General features: G+C 38.6%; 1 protein-coding gene across 1 annotated transcript; it reads right to left on the reverse strand.

Moving 5' to 3' along the window:
• Positions 1 to 8,989: 8,989 nt before the first annotated feature.
• LOC574776 (muscarinic acetylcholine receptor M3-like) lies at positions 8,990 to 17,787 on the reverse strand. Its single transcript, XM_030976352.1, has 4 exons — positions 16,884 to 17,787; positions 13,810 to 13,925; positions 9,585 to 9,611; positions 8,990 to 9,118 (listed from the first exon to the last, which is right to left on the reverse strand). The coding sequence occupies exons 1-4, from the start codon at positions 17,785 to 17,787 to the stop codon at positions 8,990 to 8,992; spliced, it is 1,176 nt and encodes a 391-aa protein (XP_030832212.1).
• Between the last annotated feature and the right edge of the window lie 1,253 nt (positions 17,788 to 19,040).

Consider the following 19,040-nt stretch of genomic DNA (forward strand, 5'->3'; position numbering starts at 1 on the left):
GATTTTAGTCTGCTATACATTTATTTCATTTTGCGTTTCAATGTTTTGCTTATTTTATTATCATTAAAAAATACAGCTTTTGATGACGACTTGACGAGTGAATACATTCACTTAATAACATTTTTTACTGTTTCCTACCACCTGAGAAGTAATGAGGTTAAAAGGCAATCCAATCCTTGTGATAATTTCATTCGACTGTATGAAAACGGAAAAAGAAGAGAAACAGATTGGCGACCGTTTGAAATTAAGCGCAGCAATAAGAAGAAATTTAACAGTGTTTGAAATATGAGATCGATAAGATATGCGAATCTCAATCGGCAATTTGGTCGCTGGATTGTGACGTTTGCCGTTTGTCGGGTAAAAAAACACCCATATATTTCCCTTTTTCCTCCCAAGCGCCTTCTCCCTTGAGGCAGCACTCAAAATATATTGTGGATATCATATTATTAAAGGTTATGTAAACAGAAAAGAAACTTCAGAGTCATAGCTTTTGACAAGTTGACATTTTTGTCATTTTGTGTGTTAGGACAAATGGGAAAGTTGTCCGGTACTTCGTCACCGTGAATACCGATTCAGTCAATTTGAAGCGCCCATACCTTTAGTGATTACAAGCTTCGAAAAAATTCATGACTTTCTCATTTTTTTTGGTCCGATTTCGCTCACACTTTAACCAGTCTGCTTTTCTTATTCGTCTCCTTTCTTTTAGTAGTATACTATTAGGGTCGTATTTCCTTTTAACATCTGATGTACTTCATTTTTCAAATCAACACATGCGCCCCTCTCAAGACAAAAATGGACAAATGCGCAGATGATTTCCGTCAATATTTTCAAACAAATATTTGGCATTTAAAATATGTGGTTGGCAGCGAATTACAATCAAACCATCTTAATACACTGTTTGCAAAAATATGCTAGGTATAATTTTTATGCATAACAAACGTCATTTGGACGTACTCGATAATACCATGAAGGGGCGTCGGGGGAGATTTTGAGGTGTGGGGTGATCCTCCTTTAAATTACTTAATTTATTAATTAAATTAAATCAAATTCATTTAAATTAAAAATTTTGACAGTTTGTAAATTTTATTTCAAAAGAATGGAGAAAACAGAAAACCTATTTCACCTTCTCTTTGGCGTTAAGTGTATCGGCCCACTTTCTGGGCAAGTGTTCTCCCCGAACCATTCTCAAGTTCAATGTTCCAACGCCGCCTCTACTTTTAATGCCCAGGGTGTTTGATATTCAAACTTAAAAGGTGTTCACAAGACTGTTCAAAATTCCACGAATAAGAAGGTTTTCTAAGAAAATTATCTGAATAAAATTATCCAGTTCGATCTGAAATCCACCTAGAAATGCCTAAAAGAGGGCAAAAACTGGTTGTTGTGCAATTTACAGTTTACAAATTATTATGTTAGCTAGCTGGAGTTGGGGGGGGGGGGGGTATTGGTGTAGAATTCAACTTGTGTTCTGAAAAACAGGAGGTAATTTTGACGTCCTCGAACAGTCATGTTTTACACCTTTTAAAGGCAAAGTATATGACACTACCTCAGCGTTACGTATTCTGCCATCTGCTGCTCACAATGTCCCGATGTGATCGACAGCCACGTCCCACAAAGCATCACCAACTGCATAACGGCGCGTGTTGGTGATCGAGGGGGTGGGGGGGGGGGCAAAACAGGGGGGGGGGGTTAATTTTGATATCCTCGAACGGTCATGTTCACATCTTTGACAAACAGAGTGAACACCACGGGTTTCCATGTCAATAAGACCTCTGTATCCAGACGTCTTTAGGCTGGTTGGCAGGACTCTAACCGCTCTAGAAGTTTCCTGACACCATTCTTGAGTTGAATGAATTCTTCTTGAGCTCGATACGCGTCCTGTAACATGCGATCCATCGCCTCCTGCTCCCGGGCAAGGTCCGTCAGGAGCTCGTTGACTTCACGGCGACAGAGGCGACCTCGACGACTACGGACCTTTAAACGATACAAGAACATATAATGAAATGCTAGTTAGATTACTAGAGGGTCAATGAATATTCTTCAAGCAATTTTCATAGAATGGATTTAAATTTAAGGTCTGTAAAATACATTAGTAAACATTTTCTTAACTTGGCCTGGGTGTTATAAAAATGAATATATTCGTAATAGCATGTTGGGATACAATTATACGAAGAAAAAATATGCATAAATTATACTTGTAACTGCTGATCTTCACGTAATGTATCTAACAACTCTTAAATAAGATATCCCGTAAAACAATGAATTCGACTTTTTGAATTATGAATATAATTTCAAACATAGTCTATATTATTTTTCATGAAGTATTGTAAAACAGCACAACGACCACAGAAGGTAATACTGCTAATGATACCACTTGACGACTTACGTATTCAAAGTGATTCTCGTCCACATCACTCTTCTGTCCGACCAGCGCCTTGACATCGTCTATGCATCCAGCATCCAGAGGAATACCACCTCTCTGTGTCAGTATTTTTCTTGTTTCATCTCCATCTTCATCTCTTTTAACGTTAAACGTAGCTGTATGTTTGACTGCCAATGAATTCGTTTCATCCAAAGTTTGAGAGTAATGTGTAGGCAATTCGGGAGAGTCCTCAAATCGAGTATCGACAGCTGGGTATGCTTCTGTTGAGCGGTGGTTTGTGTTATAAGACACCTCACCGTTATAGAGGTTGTCCAAATGTAGTTCATTCAGCTTCACCTGGTGCCTGGCTAGAAGATCTTGCCAGTGTCTCTCATCTTCCTTCGGGGGATCCGAGTCTTGATCATTGTCGCTCCGTGATTCCTGATTGTATTTGACAAAACAATCGGATTCTTTGGTAATCAGGTCACCATCAAAGGTATCGGGTGTATCCGTCATCTCATCTTCCTGCAGAGCCCCAAGCTTGACATTCTTCCTGTTCTTCAGACTGGATGGATCTAGTATTCCCTCCAGCTCTTCCTGAGAACTCGACATATCCCCTTCGCTGTCGTCTACTTCATAGCTTCCAGGACTAGATTTTGGAGGGCTTGGGAGGGTCAGAATTTTGTCTATGGTGTCAGCATGTGAGTAAAATTCGCTGGACGAGCTCTCCAAGCTTTCAAATCGCTCGGCATCCCCCGTGCTGTAGCAACGGCGACGGTGACTCTCAGTCCCTTCTCGTATGGCCCGAGGCAATTTTGTTGGTGACCTTGCCCTGAAGTTGGAAGTCTTCTTTGCCAGTTTGGTATCTCCGCCGTTCTCATCGACAACCGTATAGACCGTTTCTTCAACGACGTCATTCTCATCGATAACTCGAAACACAACGCTGTCCTCTTCTGGTTCGAATTCCACAATGCAGTTCGACTCAATATCAGCATCATCAAACTCTGCGTCCCTTCTATCGCATTCATCGCACTCGTCGCAGTCCTCATATTCATCATCACTTCTATCTTCTTCTGGTTCCACGATCTCAAAACTGAAGACCATCCCCGTTTCGCAATCAACTTCAAATTCGTATTTGCGCCGTCCTGTATTATGGTGCTTGCGCCGTTGTTCCATGGTTTCTGAAACATCGGGTTGAGTCGAAGACGGTTTATCTTCTAAGACATCGTCTTCGGAGTCATATTCATCCTCCATGACGTCATCGTTTTCGGGAAAGGATGTGTTCATATAATTCTCGGCTGCCCTCTCAAACTTTCTCTCTCCTTCCGTCATGGACACGTCGAGTGGAGGACTCATATCTTCAACATTCTTGTTCGCAATTCTACCTCGCAGCCTTACTAATCCCTTCTCTCTATCACCTTCCTCGCTATCACCTCCAAAGTGTCTCTCATTACACGATAGAGTAGAATGAATCTCTTCAGAAATCAATTCCATGTATGAATCATCCGTAGCAGTGAAAACAGGTTCATTTTCAAAACCATTCATACCTGCTTCTTTGTCCACCTTGGATAAATCGCCCTCCTGCGCTTTCTTCCACAATGGACCGTTCTCTACCAGCTCTTTCACAGCTCGCACCAGAAGGTGGTCCACATAAAGATTGATGTGACTGCAGAATTGCTCCTCATGTTCAGCAGCGTTCACATACCCGGACTCAGTGGACTGGTATTCAGTTGAAACCAGTGCTTGTTTCCGGTTGTTCTTGCGAGACGATTTTCCACGTGGTGTCTTCTTGGTTTTGAGGGTGGTTAGTTGACAGATTGAAGATTGGGTCGAGGTGGTGGCGATAGCTTCCTTTTCACTTCCTTGGCATTTGACTTCATCCTCATCAGTCAAAATATCTCTGTCGGTCGACTGAGAGAAGTGGTCGGCGTCCCCCATAGTGAGATTTTTCTCTCTTGTTTCTTCAAACTGTTCTTAAGAAGCCGATGCAGTCAGCAACGGGAGGCAAAAACACAGACGAAAGCGTAAACTCTGTAAATTGTAGATTAGACTGTCATAAAGCTCCAACTTGAAGTAAAACTTTCCTTTAAATTAATAATAGAAGAATGAACGAGAAAAAGCAAATTCAAAGCAAAGTGCTTCAATCTAGTTAGCGCGCAGCACATGCTATTGACACGTGTACTTTTTAGGTTGCGCACCAAAATGCCATGACAACGCGCTGATTTGCCAGCGCGCCAGTTGCATATCTCTGACGACATAATAGTAAACGAATTACGCAAAAGCGCACAGTAATGTACTGTGACGTAATATAAGATTGCCATCTCGTTATCAATATTTTACGTATAACAATATTATGATGATGCACAGGTTTAAGTGCGTCGGTGGAAATTGTGTGCACAAGGTACCTTTAAATGGTTTAAGACCAAATTTAAAGGTACCACGTGCACACAATTCCACCGACCCACAAATTGAACATGTGCATCACCTTTTCTATAAAATGGGGCCCTTAAAATCGTCAACAATGTTATTTTACAGATTTACCGGGTGCATGGCAAATCATGTTTTTCGGTAATAACCGGAAAGCATGATTTCATGAAAGTTATCATGAAATTTAAAAAAAAAAAAAAAAAAAAATTGTCAGTGCACAAAAAACTGTAAACTTAAAAAAAATATATATATATATTTTTTTTTAGATTATAGATTTTTTTTTTTTTAAACAGATTATAATAATAAAAAAACACGAAAAACAAATAAAAGGATATCAGTGTTATCGATCGCCGATATCGCGTGCATCCATTAAAAATAATTACATGGTAATTGACCAATCCGATTGCAGGGATTCTTCTACCCATCTTATAATAATAGCTACATTCGTGTTTACAGAATTTCAGAGAGAATATATGAGGTCAAAAACCTCATCTTAAATTATACTTCAAATACATGCAACTAATTCAACCCGAATGCCAGCTAGCATGACGTATAAGGTAGGTCAAAGGGAGAAGTTATTCACCCTAATGTCGATCGTCTAGCCAAAAACAATAGAGAAACCAAACATTTATTTTGGTGTTCCTTTTCCTGGCGCCTATCATTCTATAAATGGTATAGAAAAGGTTTGTTGAACCTGAATCCGATGTTGGCTGTAAGTAGTTTGCTTGTACAATATAATGATACAGAAGCTCCAAATATAAGGACTGTTATAGATAACTCAAAAATCCAATATTTTGAGGTAAGGGGGCCCTCGCTGAATCTTAAACGTACGTACCACATAATACAGGAATTTGAGGGATATGCGCCCATGCAGGGGCGTCGCCAAAGGGGGGGGGGTGCGACACCCCCCTTCCCACCTGTCAGGATATTGTCGGTAAAATTGCGCTGCCGTCGGGAAAAAAGAGAAAAGGGGAGGGAAAAAAGAGAGGGAAAGGGAAAGAAAAGAAAAAAAGAAAAGGAAAAGAAAAGAAAGAAAGGAAAAGAAAAGAGAAGAAGGAAAGAGAAGAAAAAAAGAAGGAGGAGAGGAAAAAAAGAAAAGAAAGAAAAGGAAAAAAAGAAGAAAAAGGATAAAAGGAAAACAAAAGAAACGGAGGATGAAAGAGAGGAGAGAGAGGGGAGGTAAGAGCATGAGAGAGGAGGAGTGGGAGCAAAAGAGAGAGGGGTTGTTGGGTGGAGTCGTCTCGTCGAGGGAGCAAGAAAGACTGTGTCGGTATTCTTGCTCGATCCTCGTACTATATCAAAGCAGAAGTTTGAAGTCGGTGAGATGTATATTGTCGGTCGGCCGACAAGTTTTTTTTCCCTACGAACTGTGACTTTTTATCCGCTGTGACGACGAGTGTGACTACAACTACAATACTTGTATTTTCTCGGAGTTTCCCTTTCCTATAATATCAGCTAAAGAAATCGGAGGTTTAAAATTTTCGGGGAAACTATTTTCAAACAAGGATTAACAGTCAACAACGGTACGACGAATCGTCTTCCTTTCCCTATATTTTGGTAAAACGCCCAAAATTCCGCGCTTTGCGCGGGCGGGGTAAACTTCATTTAGACGAGTCGAGAACGGTACAACGAATCGTCTACTTTCTCTAATAATTTAAGGAAACGTCAAGCTTCAGCGCTTCGCGCTAAAGGGGAAACTGAATTCAGACAATTAGGGCTTATTAAGAGTCTTCGCGCGGGCGGGGTAAACTTCATTTAGACGAGTCAAGAACGGTACAACGAATCGTCTTCTTTTTTTAATCATTTAAGGAGACGTCTAAGCTTCCGCAAATTCGCGCGGGACGGGGAAAAACTGAAGTCAGACAAGGATTAAGAGTCGAGAACAGTACAGCGAATCGTTTGCTTTCTCCATAATTTAAGGAAACGTCAAAAACTTCCGCGCTTCGCGCGGGAGGGGGAAACTTCATCAGACAAGGATTAAGAGTCGAGCACGGTTTAACGAATCGTCTGTTTTTTCTCCTAATCTAATGAAACGTCAAAGCTTCCACGCTGTGCGCGGGAGGGGAGAAACTGAATTCAGACAAGGATTAAGAGTCGAGAACAGTACAGCGAATCGTTTGCTTTCTCCATAATTTAAGGAAACGTCAAAGCTTCAGCGCTTCGTGCTAAAGGGGAAACTGAATTCAGACAATAAGGACTTATTAAGAGTCGAATACGGTACAACGAATCGTCTTCTTTCTCTGATAATTAAATGAAACGTCAAAACTTCCACGCTGAGCGCGGGAGGGGGAGAAACTGAATTCAGACAAGGATTAACAGTCGAGAACGGTACAATAAATTGTCTTCTTTTCCTAATAATTTCATGAAACGTCAAAGCTTCCACGCTGTGCGCGGGAGGGAAAAAAACTGAATTCAGACAAGGATTAACAGTCGAGAACGGTACAGCAAATCGTCTTCTTTTTATAATAATTTAATGAAACGTCAAACCTTCCGCGCTTCGCGCGGGTGGAGGGAAACTGAATTCAGACAAAATAATTAGGGTTAAGAGTCGCGAACGGTAAAATGAATCGTCTGCTTTCTCTAATAATTTAAGGAAACGTTTAAGCCTCCGCGCTTCGCGTGAGAAGGGGGAACTGAATTCAGATAAATAGGGCTTAATGAGAGTCGGAAACTGTACAACGAATCGTCTTCTTTCTATAATTAAATCAAACGTCTAAGATTTTCGCGCTTCGCGCGGAAAGGGGGGAAACTGAATTCAGACAAGGATTAAGAGTCGAAAACGGTTTAACGAATCGTCTGTTTTTTTTTCATAATTTAATGAAACGTCGAAGCTTTCACGCTGTGCGCGGGAGGGGGAGAAATTGAATTCAGACAAGGATTAACAGTCGCGAACGGTACAGCTAATCGTCTTCTTTTTATAATAATTTAATGAAACGTCAGAGCTTTCGTTACTTGGCGCGGAAGGGGGGGGGAACTTCACTCAGACAAGGATTAACAGTCGAGAACAGTACAGCGAATCGTTTGCTTTCTCCATAATTTAAGGAAACGTCAAAGCTTCAGCGCTTCGTGCTAAAGAGGAAACTGAATTCAGACAATAAGGACTTATTAAGAGTCGAATACGGTACAACGAATCGTCTTCTTTCTCTGATAATTTAATGAAACGTCAAAACTTCCACGCTGAGCGCGGGAGGGGGAGAAACTGAATTCAGACAAGGATTAACAGTCGAGAACGGTACAATAAATTGTCTTCTTTCCTTATAATTTCATGAAACGTCAAAGCTTCCACGCTGTGCGCGGGAGGGAAAAAAACTGAATTCAGACAAGGATTAACAGTCGAGAACGGTACAGCAAATCGTCTTCTTTTTATAATAATTTAATGAAACGTCAAACCTTCCGCGCTTCGCGCGGGTGGAGGGAAACTGAATTCAGACAAAATAATTAGGGTTAAGAGTCGCGAACGGTGAAATGAATCGTCTGCTTTCTCTAATAATTTAAGGAAACGTTTAAGCCTCCGCGCTTCGCGTGAGAAGGGGGAACTGAATTCAGATAAATAGGGCTTAATGAGAGTCGGAAACTGTGCAACGAATCGTCTTCTTTCTATAATTAAATCAAACGTCTAAGATTTTCGCGCTTCGCGCGGAAAGGGGGGAAACTGAATTCAGACAAGGATTAAGAGTCGAAAACGGTTTAACGAATCGTCTGTTTTTTCTCATAATTTAATGAAACGTCGAAGCTTTCACGCTGTGCGCGGGAGGGGGAGAAATTGAATTCAGACAAGGATTAACAGTCGAGAACGGTACAGCAAATCGTCTTCTTTTTATAATAATTTAATGAAACGTGAGAGCTTTCGTTAATTCGCGCGGAAGGGGGGGGGGGAAACTTCACTCAGACAAGGATTAACAGTCGAGAACGGTACAATAAATCGTCTTCTTGTCCTTATAATTTAAGGAACGTCTAAGCTTTCGCGCTTCGCGCGGGAGGCTACCATCGTACACGCCCCATCGATGCCTCTATCTAAATTTACTGGTCTTGCTCGAAGTCACTCGCTCTATAAAAAAGGCAAATTTCTATCACCGTTCTGAAAATCCAGATTATCAAACAACGGTACTTGAGCACCCCCACACCCTCCTTCCCCCCCCCCCCCGCGAAGAAAATAAAAATCAGCGCCTCTGCACGTTACGAATGGGAGAAGGGTAGATCTGTCTAGAAGTCGCCGGCTCTAAGAGTAGGCAGGTTCCTGTTACCCTGGAGACATCTGAAGGTCAGGATCCGTGTGAACCCATCCTTGAAAGCCTCGTCTGCAAGAGCGTAACAAATCGGGTTGATCAGGCTGTTCATATAGCCCCAAAATATCACCAGCTGCATGTCAAGAGAGAGTGCAGGTTTATAGTTAAACATAAGGATAATGATCAGGGGGTGTTCACAAAGACCCCCAAGTTGAACTTATCTCTAAGTTATACTTAAAAACTATGGAGAGCAATTTGTAGCATTTAAATAAAACATAACAAAAAGCGACGATTTCATTTTTTTTACTTTTCATAAAAGTTTTTTGATTTCCATCTGTAAAAACATTTTTACAAAGTAGAAACATGCAATTTCATGTAAAATATAAAACAAAATTGGGATAGCATATACATGTGAAATGAATTAGTACAAAACAGAATAAGGTACAGCTGTAAAAAAAAAAAAAAAAAAAAAAACAAGAAAAGGTTTTGTCTGGACATTAAATTTCCTCGATAATAGAAAATATGAATGATTTGAATCGACATGTTATGCCTTTTGAAATAACTTGATGTATATCAATATCAAATAACAAAATGTTTTCAAAGATGCTAAAGGCTCTCCATAATTGTTAAGTCCAACTTAATGATAAGTTCAACTTACGATCTTTGTGAAAGACCCCCTGGAGTTAACTAGCGCTCAGTAATAAGCACCGTCTCTAAGCGCTTTACAGATGTTGTTATTACCGAATCGGATTCATTCACGAACAATGTACACCATTTCCACTTCCCTGGGAGTATTCCAACCATATGGCTTCAAAAATTAAATAGTAGAAATAAAAATGAATTCTATTTACAGGGACAAAACAGAAAGTTAGTACCTCTTTAAAGGTTTGTTTGCATGCAGTAATTATAAAAAGACTGAACTTACTAAAAGAGTAAAACATGGAGGGTCATTTAGTTAAAGCTATGCTTGTGTCTCAGAGTTATAGGCCCAAAAATATAGTTGATTTTAGTATAGTCTTTGACAATAGAGGTAATGAACAATAACATATGATAATATATATCTGTAATATATATATATCTGTAAAGCGCTTTGAGAGGGCTTTCGGTCCTGAAAAGCGCTATATAAGAACAAGGTATTATTATTATTATTAACAATGTCAATCACTGCAATATAATTCGTATTCCAAACAAAAAGGCACGAATTTTGGAGTCAATTTCATTATGATAATATAACAGATTACATTATCATTTATTTGAAGACAAAAAAATACATTACATGAAAAAACTTGAACATTTATGGATATATTTGAAATAAAAGTCAGCTATCTCGTACCAGAAATGGCTGACAAGTTATTAAACACTGGTTATCTAAAAAGCAAATAGGTTGTGACGGAAGAGCAAGACTTCAAACTTTCGATATTTAGAAAAAAAAAAAAATAAAAATTTGCAGTCTGAAACTTGAAAGACATTCTCAAGCCTGGGAACAAAATATCTTTATGGAATATTTAAACTATATTATAGCTTCTGCTGCTTTTTCTCAAAAACGTTTTAGTGAGAAAGCAACGGTATTCAGGATTCTTGTGATGAGACCCGTAATCCAGATATATCTGGATTATGAAAAGTAAATGCCATGAAGAGATCGCAAGAAAAGGTTAGTAAAAATACCATATATGAGAAGATTTTTTTTTAAGTTTTATGATAACACAAGGTTTATTGAACAATAAAACACTCTCTTCGTGAAACGTAGAACGGATGACAAGGTTGGCATGTATTTATTGGATTCTAAAGCTTGCTTGATAATATTTGAAAGTGCGTTTTTTTACCATCCTTGAGCATGCTGAAAAGATCATAAATGGATATGCCACTTAAAAATCAATCAAAAATGTATTCAAATATCTTTTTTAGTGCAAAATGTCGTTGACGTGGGATCTATATCTCGGCAAAGAAATGATTTCAATTTATCCAACCATCGTTTTTCGCATCTCGCCTTTCCCCATGAATAAAAACCTCGATAACTGAACGACAGCTCTGTGGCTTGGTGAAAGATAAGTTTCCTATTATAGTCGATATAGTACTACGGTTAACTTTGGTTTTAGAAAATTTATAACGCAAAGAAATACTTCACTAGAAGAAATCGTTACTTTTCTCTTTCCTTATCTTTCTTAAAGAGGCCTTGTGAGACTAAACAAAATGTATCAATTGCCATGATGGAAATTGAACGAAGGAAGACTTTAAGAAAGCGAGAAAAGCAAGAAAACTAAGAGTTTTCTTATTACCTTCTCTTTCTCCTCCTTCTCTCTCTCTCTCTCTCTCTCTCTCTCTATCCCACTCTCTCTTTCAGTCTCTATGTCTCTCTCTCTCTCTCCCTCTCTCTCAGTCTCACAGTCTCACTCTGGCTCACCGAGAAGACTTCTATCCTTTCCGGGTCACAAACTTTCTTGTTTGTGCGTGACTGTTTTCTAAATATTTGTTTTTAAGTATTAAAGAGTAGGCTTCTTTATTCGGCACTTTGCAATTTTTTGTTTATCATTGTCTGCTAAGCTTACAACTTCTGTCATGTTTATTTATTTTTGTCTTATCTAATATCTAGTTTCTCTTCATTTCTGCCGTACTGTTCTGAACTGGTTTGAACCACCCCTTGGTAAACCTGCCACAGAGTGATGCAGATAGGTTCCGAAGCAATTTTACACCGAATTTGGCCAGTACGATTACAGTGGGTAGCAACATGATTCATGTTGCTTTTATCTATTAACTCTTTTAAAAGGCAATCTGGCAAAAAAAAAATGCACCCTATATCAATTGATTAGAGGCGATCAGCATAACTTCTATGTATACACGTTTTCGTTTTTGGGCAAAGCGTTTTGTTTCGTATATTCTATTATTTATTTACTGAAGCCTTCTCATATAAGTATTGGTGTGTACGGCAAGGTTCTGGAATCATCAAAATGATACGAAATTTTGCCCAGTCTTGGTTAAGTCACAAGCACTGGTCACAGAACGATGCATATGGGAATACAAAACCATGTTGCATAAAAATCCGTCCCGATTGTATAATGTTACATGCCATATGGTAGGTATCGGGAATTGGAGACCACCGAGCTTGAACCCATCACTATCGTCTCCCCGTGTTGGCTCCAATATTGCTATAGAGCCATCTGTGGCCTTGAACAACACTACTGCATATATCCAATTCATTTCGAAGACTTCAATGCGTTCTTTCTCCGAGAAAATTTGCAAAATTGAGCAAGGTATGCAATTTTGATCGTAACATTTTGCTCTGATATAAAAACACAATTTTCACTGAAGGTTGTGGTGTATGCAGATACTTAGGGGTGGCTCTTAAAAAGTAGTTTTAAAAGGAAGTTTATGAAGTGTGCCAACCATCACATAAAACTTATGGCCATTGTGTGTTGTGAATAGGTGTTGCAATGCAAATTATGAATGGTGTCTGATCAGAAATGTGTGCAGGCAATGGGGGACACCAGGTCCAAGATGGGGGTCGTTTGTTGTGAACGTCGAGTATGCCGAGGACAGTCAATGACCCAATGCTGGTTGGTTAATTGTCCATGTACAGAAATATTTTGGGCCACATTTAATTAATTTATTTCTGTTTGATTTTTTTCTTTTGCATTTTTACAAACATATAACAAAAAAAACATTGCAAATTTTACCCATTTTTATTTAAAGAATATAATGTCGAATAAAGTAACTAATCGAAAACATCAAACAGGAGGGTTGACAAAGTAAGCAAAGCTTGATAGCATGACTAACCTCAATGGATACTTAATAATACGTATATGGTGGAACAAATATTGGTAAATGGGTAAAGAGAGAGAGAGAGAGAGAGAGGGAAGAAAAAAGAAAGAGGGGGGGGGGTGTACATCAAGATTCACAGATGTATGTGGTACAATGTAGTTGGATTTCAATTTGATATATGAAGATAAAAAAGAGGATGCACATTTGAATATTGAGTGGCCAACTTGGGATGTATTATATAACGAGAAGACTCACGAGGTTTCTGGACAATATGAATAAAAATGTGAGATCAGCGAGCTGGTTTATATAGACTGTAAACCTTTGTTTGTATACAAAACAGGTTTTGGGAGTATCCCAAGTGGGCCACATTGTTTAAAAGTCGTTTCAAAATTACAGTAAGGTCACTAGTAACATGTATCTCTTTCAAAAAGTGTTTGAACTCACTCTAACAATCCCATTATCATTTAAATAGTATTTAAAATGTCTTGATTTGTAACTGTCCCTTATTACCTACACATGTAGGTAATGAGAGACCTTTGAGGATGACGTCATTAATCATTGTTATCTTATTAATCAGTTACATCATGACCACAATTTTGTTACCAAATAAAGAGAAGAAGTTACTGAAGACAATACACAACTTTCTGTACGTGTAACATTTTTCATGTTTATGTAAATTATGCAAATGTGCTTAAGGGTCTCCAATTCCCTACCCCAACCCTATTTAGAATGTTAAGGCATTTGAAGAGCCATGCTTTTCAGGGAAGATTTTTTTCTCTGATGTTCTTCCACACTTGCATAATACAATGATAAACTCACAAATTATTTGTCACCTCTTCCCAGAACTCAACCTCCTCTTCAAATAGCAAAACCATGGAGTTCTTTCCTCATTATCAAATACTTTACGAGAAAGAAAAATACAAATAACCTACATTGAAAGTGACCTATTTTGAATTAAGTAATAATCTTGAGCAGATCATCGCGCGAGCTGAAACTCAATTATGAATCCGTTACATTGGCAAGAAATATATTTCTACTCACCGAATAGATGATACTTGGCACACATGTTTGGCAAAAAGGTGACGTCACGGCAACGATGACTGATGGAAACCAGGCAATCCACATCGCAGTGACAATGAAAGTCAAGATACGCACGCCTGAGAAAGAAAAGGTTTAGATGAAAGAGATATTTGGCATGACCTATATATAATAATAATAATAATAATAATAATGTCTCTAAGCGCTTTACAGATATACTATTACCCCGGTCATTGGATTCAGTGCTTGCCCGCACACACTGCGTGCACAATCAGATGGGTCAACGATGTTAAAATGCTACAGCTGAATAGACAATAATATGGTGATAATAATTTATAAATAACGAAGGCAATAGGGCGATGGTTTCCACTTTTTTCAAACATTTTCACATGTTTTTGTTCTCCTTCAAATTTACTGAATTTAAAAGCTCAAGGGATGTTTACTCCGCTGTAATTCATAACAAAAAAATCACAACTCTAAACCAACCCTTTGCATTTAACCTTACTCTAAACCGAATACCAAGCCTAAACATAAATTTGGCCTAAAACACGATTCAACCAAAAGCCTTCTCGATAATTTTAACTAATTACAACTTATAATTAATGTAGCCGGACACTTTGTCAAAGCACCGGAGAGGCACGAGGGTCACTTAAAAAAACAGCTAATCCCTCCAGGCACAGACGACTCTGAAACACATGGCGATAATTACTTTTAAAAACAATCAACAGATCCGGAACAGTTTAGTCGAGACAACCTGATAATATCACTCTTTGAATATTACAACAGTCATTAAAGGGAAATCTCAACCATGATAACAGAATACTTTAAAGGAAAGCAAACTGGTGGAAGTTTGAATGAAATTGGACGAAAAATAAGAAAGTTATGAATTAAAAAAATGTGTTATCACAAGTTGAATCGGTAATGTCTGTGGCGGACACATTCCCGTTCGTTCCACACACAAAATGACTACAATATTGATCGGTAAAACATTGATTACTCAAGTGGGTCTTTTCGCTTTCTCTTTATAACAATATTTTATGCTGTCCACGGTATATTTTGAATAGTGTTCCAAGGGAGAAAGCACATAGGCTAAAAACTAGAATGCATATTTATGTTTTTACACGACAAACGGGAGAGTTATTCTCGACCACGTGACAATCCACTGACACAGACTGTTAAATTGACGTTTAGTGATATCATATTTCAATCATTTATACATTTTTCTTTTATTATTGGTCTGATTTGTGTCTAACTTTTACCATTCTGTTTATCTTATGTTCTTGCTTTTGGACTGGGTTGGCTTGCCCTTTCAATTGCTCCTTGACAGAAAAAGGTAGTTTTTTAAAGTATAAATTTACCATCTTACAACTTATTATCTTCGTCCCTGTCTTTATATCTCCTGCAAATCTATAACAATGATATCACCATTTATGTAATGTCTGCTCGCCAAAACAGTTTTGGATTACTTCGGTTAGTTGCATTTCTTACTATTCATTTCAGATAGGAAGTTTAATCCCATGATTAAAACAAATGGAAAGCTGCGATACACGGTGAAATTCCGGTTATGCAAGGTGGTTTATTCTGGGTCAAAGTATCGGGATTTATTTCAACAGTGACGATCATTAATAAGGATAGGTGGACATTTTTAAGGCAAGGGAGCACTTTTGCAATTCATTACTGTCCTTCATTTTGTTGTTTTTCTCTCCCTTATTCATTCAAGCAAACTGTTTTCATCTGATTACTATTGCGATTCAATTATCTACGTTATAACATTTCTTGATTTTTTTTATTGAGTGAATCATTGTTTATTTCATTTGACTTCTAACCCGTTTGCACCCTGGAATGCATTTTCCAGATGAAAGATTTATCAGATACCCGCCCTTCGCTGGATCTATTGGAAAGTCAATACACTGTCGCTCATATAGTTGGAATATTTTTTTTTACACGAATTTATGGAATTATTTTGACAATGATTTATTCCTAATAGGTCTAAATAATAGTATACATTCTCGTATTTTATTGAATAATAATTTGCCAGTGTTTGTTTTGCGAGACTGCTAAATCATGTGTATGCTATTATGCTTATCAAATAGGGGACTTACGCCCTTAAGTCATAAATGACAGTAATGAGGATTAATGCCCTACAAAAGGGCACTAATATGGCACATCGACACGGTTTTGATCCTGGGGCCTCACAGTTACGAGGCCATTGCTTTGCCACTGACCCATGACTGTACGCAGCGGGGGCTAGGGTAGGGGAAAGTTCCAACTATATGAGCGACAGTGTATTAAGTCTCGTACCCCTAGAATGCCATATAAAATATTGTCATCTGCCTTCGTGACAATATTTAGTTTTCAATTGTCAATAAAAGTTTTACATTCTGTCATGATTTTTATTTTAAACGCCGAGCGAAAGCCACTTGAAAATTATACAAAATAGGCCTACATCCATTTTGATTACATCAACATAACTAATTTTCATTGCAATTTAAACAAAAAATATGTCATTATCATTCCATTTTGAATTTCATAAATTATTTACATAACGCATCCTCTTTGTTTTTGTTAATATATCGCGTGGCAAGTCTGTGATATTGCCGAGTACCGCAATTTCTTTGATACACTATGAATAGAATGGAAGGAAATTACGCTGGTCGTGTAATTAATTTGCCCCTCCCATCCACCCTCTAATGAAGGTTCGATACCAATAAAATGTAACATTTTATTTTACACGATTAGACTGGAAATCCTCAATCCCAAAAATATTAATAAATTTGAAACATTTATTTTCCTTTGGCTATAACACAAGGGGTATTCCTTTCTATTCTTAAATGGCTGATAATTACAATTTCTTTACAGTCTATAATAATGAATGATAATAACAATAGTGCTTATAAAGCGCTATAAAAAGCAAAATACAATGATAAACAACTATATGTACATATCAAACAACACAAGAAATTACAAATAAACCTATAAATTACGATGCATATGAAATATACATCAATATGAACAGAGTAAGTTAATCATTAACAAAAAAATTGAATAAATATGTCTTTAACACCTTGTCAACATACCTTTCATGCTCTCTGTACCTATTTCTTTCTTTTTGTTGTCTTTGGCGTTCTCTTCCTTACCAACATCACCCGTCTTCGTAGAGACGGAAACCGATGTCGTTGGTGCACGAGTTCCGAGGTCATTCGGTAGCTCTACAGAGGTAGTCGGCTGCATGATTCCCAATGCAAGTCTCAGTTTTTTCCGCCCCTCGTAGAATTTTCTGATGACGATGTAGATTCTGGCGCAGAGAACGGCGGTTAAAACGAACGGGATGAAGAAGTACGCGACGGGGAGAACGAACCCAGCGACGACGCTTTGAAAGTACAAAGGTTCGCAGACGTCTTTGGGAAAGGGTCGCTGTTCGTTCCCGTGGATGATCTGCCAAAGAGTCGTCACTGGCAGCCAGATGATGACGGGGATAATGTAGCCGATGGCGATGATGAGGATCGCCCGGGGGCGTCGTCGCCAGTGTTGACGATGCCAAAAGGGAGCGGAGACAGCGACGCAACGATCGAGGCTGATTAGGGCGACAAGGAGCACACTGGTATGAGTGAAAGCGTGATCGAGAAAGGTGAAGATGTCGCAGAAGACCTCGCCGAACGGCCATTGTCCCATGATGATGACGATGGCTAACAGGGGCATGTCGACCGCACCAACAAGCAGGTCGGCGATGGCGAGACCCAGGATGAAATAGTTGTTGTAAGTGCGGAGTTTCGGAGTCGTAAAAAACGCCGCGACGACGAGAAGATTACCAAAGACCGTTATGAAGATAATTACTCCTACGATGACTGATAATATTATAATAACGTCGGGAGAGTAGGGACTCGACGGGACGATGTCATCGACGCCCTCCGTAAATGAAACCAAAGTACTCGAATTGGTCAGACCGTTAGGAGATCCTGTTGTATTCTGTACGCCAGACATGGTATTCCCTTGCTTGTAGGCTGATATGATTCACACAATTAGAGCTGAAAATGTCAAGTTGCTTTCATATCTTGTTCCTTACCAATCGGTTTTTATAACTTTTTGTAGGAAAAAGATTTCACTTCTTTATCTTTCACCATTGGAGATGCGAGACAAGATTTAAAAGGGAACAAATTACGCATGCTCAGTTCTGAATACGATTTCTTTGATAGTTACGGGCCAATATTGTGCTAAAAAAAACGATCGAGAGCAAGGCCCCGTCTTATAAAATAAAAATTGTTATCATTATTAGAGTGCGTGATCACATCCTACTTCTGCTACTCATACAGACTAGATTCTAATTGTCGTTTCAATTATTTACATTTGAGTGCGTGCGCTAGCTCATCCAACGTACCCGAAATCATAAACTCGTGCGTAATTCTATTGTACTTATTTGAAGTATGTGAGCAGGCGCGCACACCACTGAGACATATGAAGAAGAAAGGAAAAAAACAGGCGAGGGGGTGTTTAAAAGACAAAGATTAGGGACTTTTAGATTGAGTGGACGAGAACACGACGAACGCCGACTGATCATGCGTGTCAACGTAATCAACTGCCCATGTTGACTACAATTAGAAATCTTTTAGATTTCACTCGACGGTATACATGCATGCAAGAAGTAACACTATGAACATGACAGACAAAGAAAGAGGACAAAATATACAGTTCCTCATTCTACCCTCAACAATAGGCCATTTTCGTAATGTAACCAAATTTAATGCATAAGTCTTTTTGAAGTGCCTCAATACAAATTATTTTATTCACCTGAGAGGAATAATAGTATTTCAATAGTGAGAATGCAACTACATATATTAAGTGTTGCTAGGTAGATCAAGCCATAATGTTTGTCCAACCTGGCAACAACTAATGTATGCAGTTCGGACTCTGTCTATTGGAATACTATTATTCTTATCAGGTGAATGAAATAATCTGTATTGAGGCACTTCACAAAGACTTTTGCATTAAATTTGGTTACATTACGAAAATGGCCTATTGCTGTGGTAGAACATCCCTTCACTGCTATATAAAAATATGTAGAACAGGTGAATATGCATGTGACACCTGTTCTACACATTTGTACATAATAGCAGGGAAGGGATGTTCCTTTGTCTACCTGAGGAACTGAATATTTTATGCGCACGCGGCATATATACTAGTACCGTACTAGATTTAGGAAAATCAAGGTTGACGCATTCTCTATCGCCGACTGAGAC

This window comes from Strongylocentrotus purpuratus, unplaced genomic scaffold, assembly GCF_000002235.5.
Source record: "Strongylocentrotus purpuratus isolate Spur 01 unplaced genomic scaffold, Spur_5.0 spur5_scaffold_9, whole genome shotgun sequence".
NCBI classification, from domain to species: domain Eukaryota; kingdom Metazoa; phylum Echinodermata; class Echinoidea; order Camarodonta; family Strongylocentrotidae; genus Strongylocentrotus; species Strongylocentrotus purpuratus.

Coding starts and splice junctions, on each gene's coding strand:
- LOC574776 (XM_030976352.1), bottom strand. CDS start 17,787: ATGTCTGGCGTACAGAATACAACAGGATCTCCTAACGGTCTGACCAAT. Junction 13,926..16,883: donor AGGTACAGAGAGCATGAAAG/GTATGTTGACAA, acceptor TTTCTTTCTCAG/GCGTGCGTATCTTGACTTTC. Junction 9,119..9,584: donor TTTTGTTATTTGATATTGAT/ATACATCAAGTT, acceptor GGCTATATGAAC/AGCCTGATCAACCCGATTTG.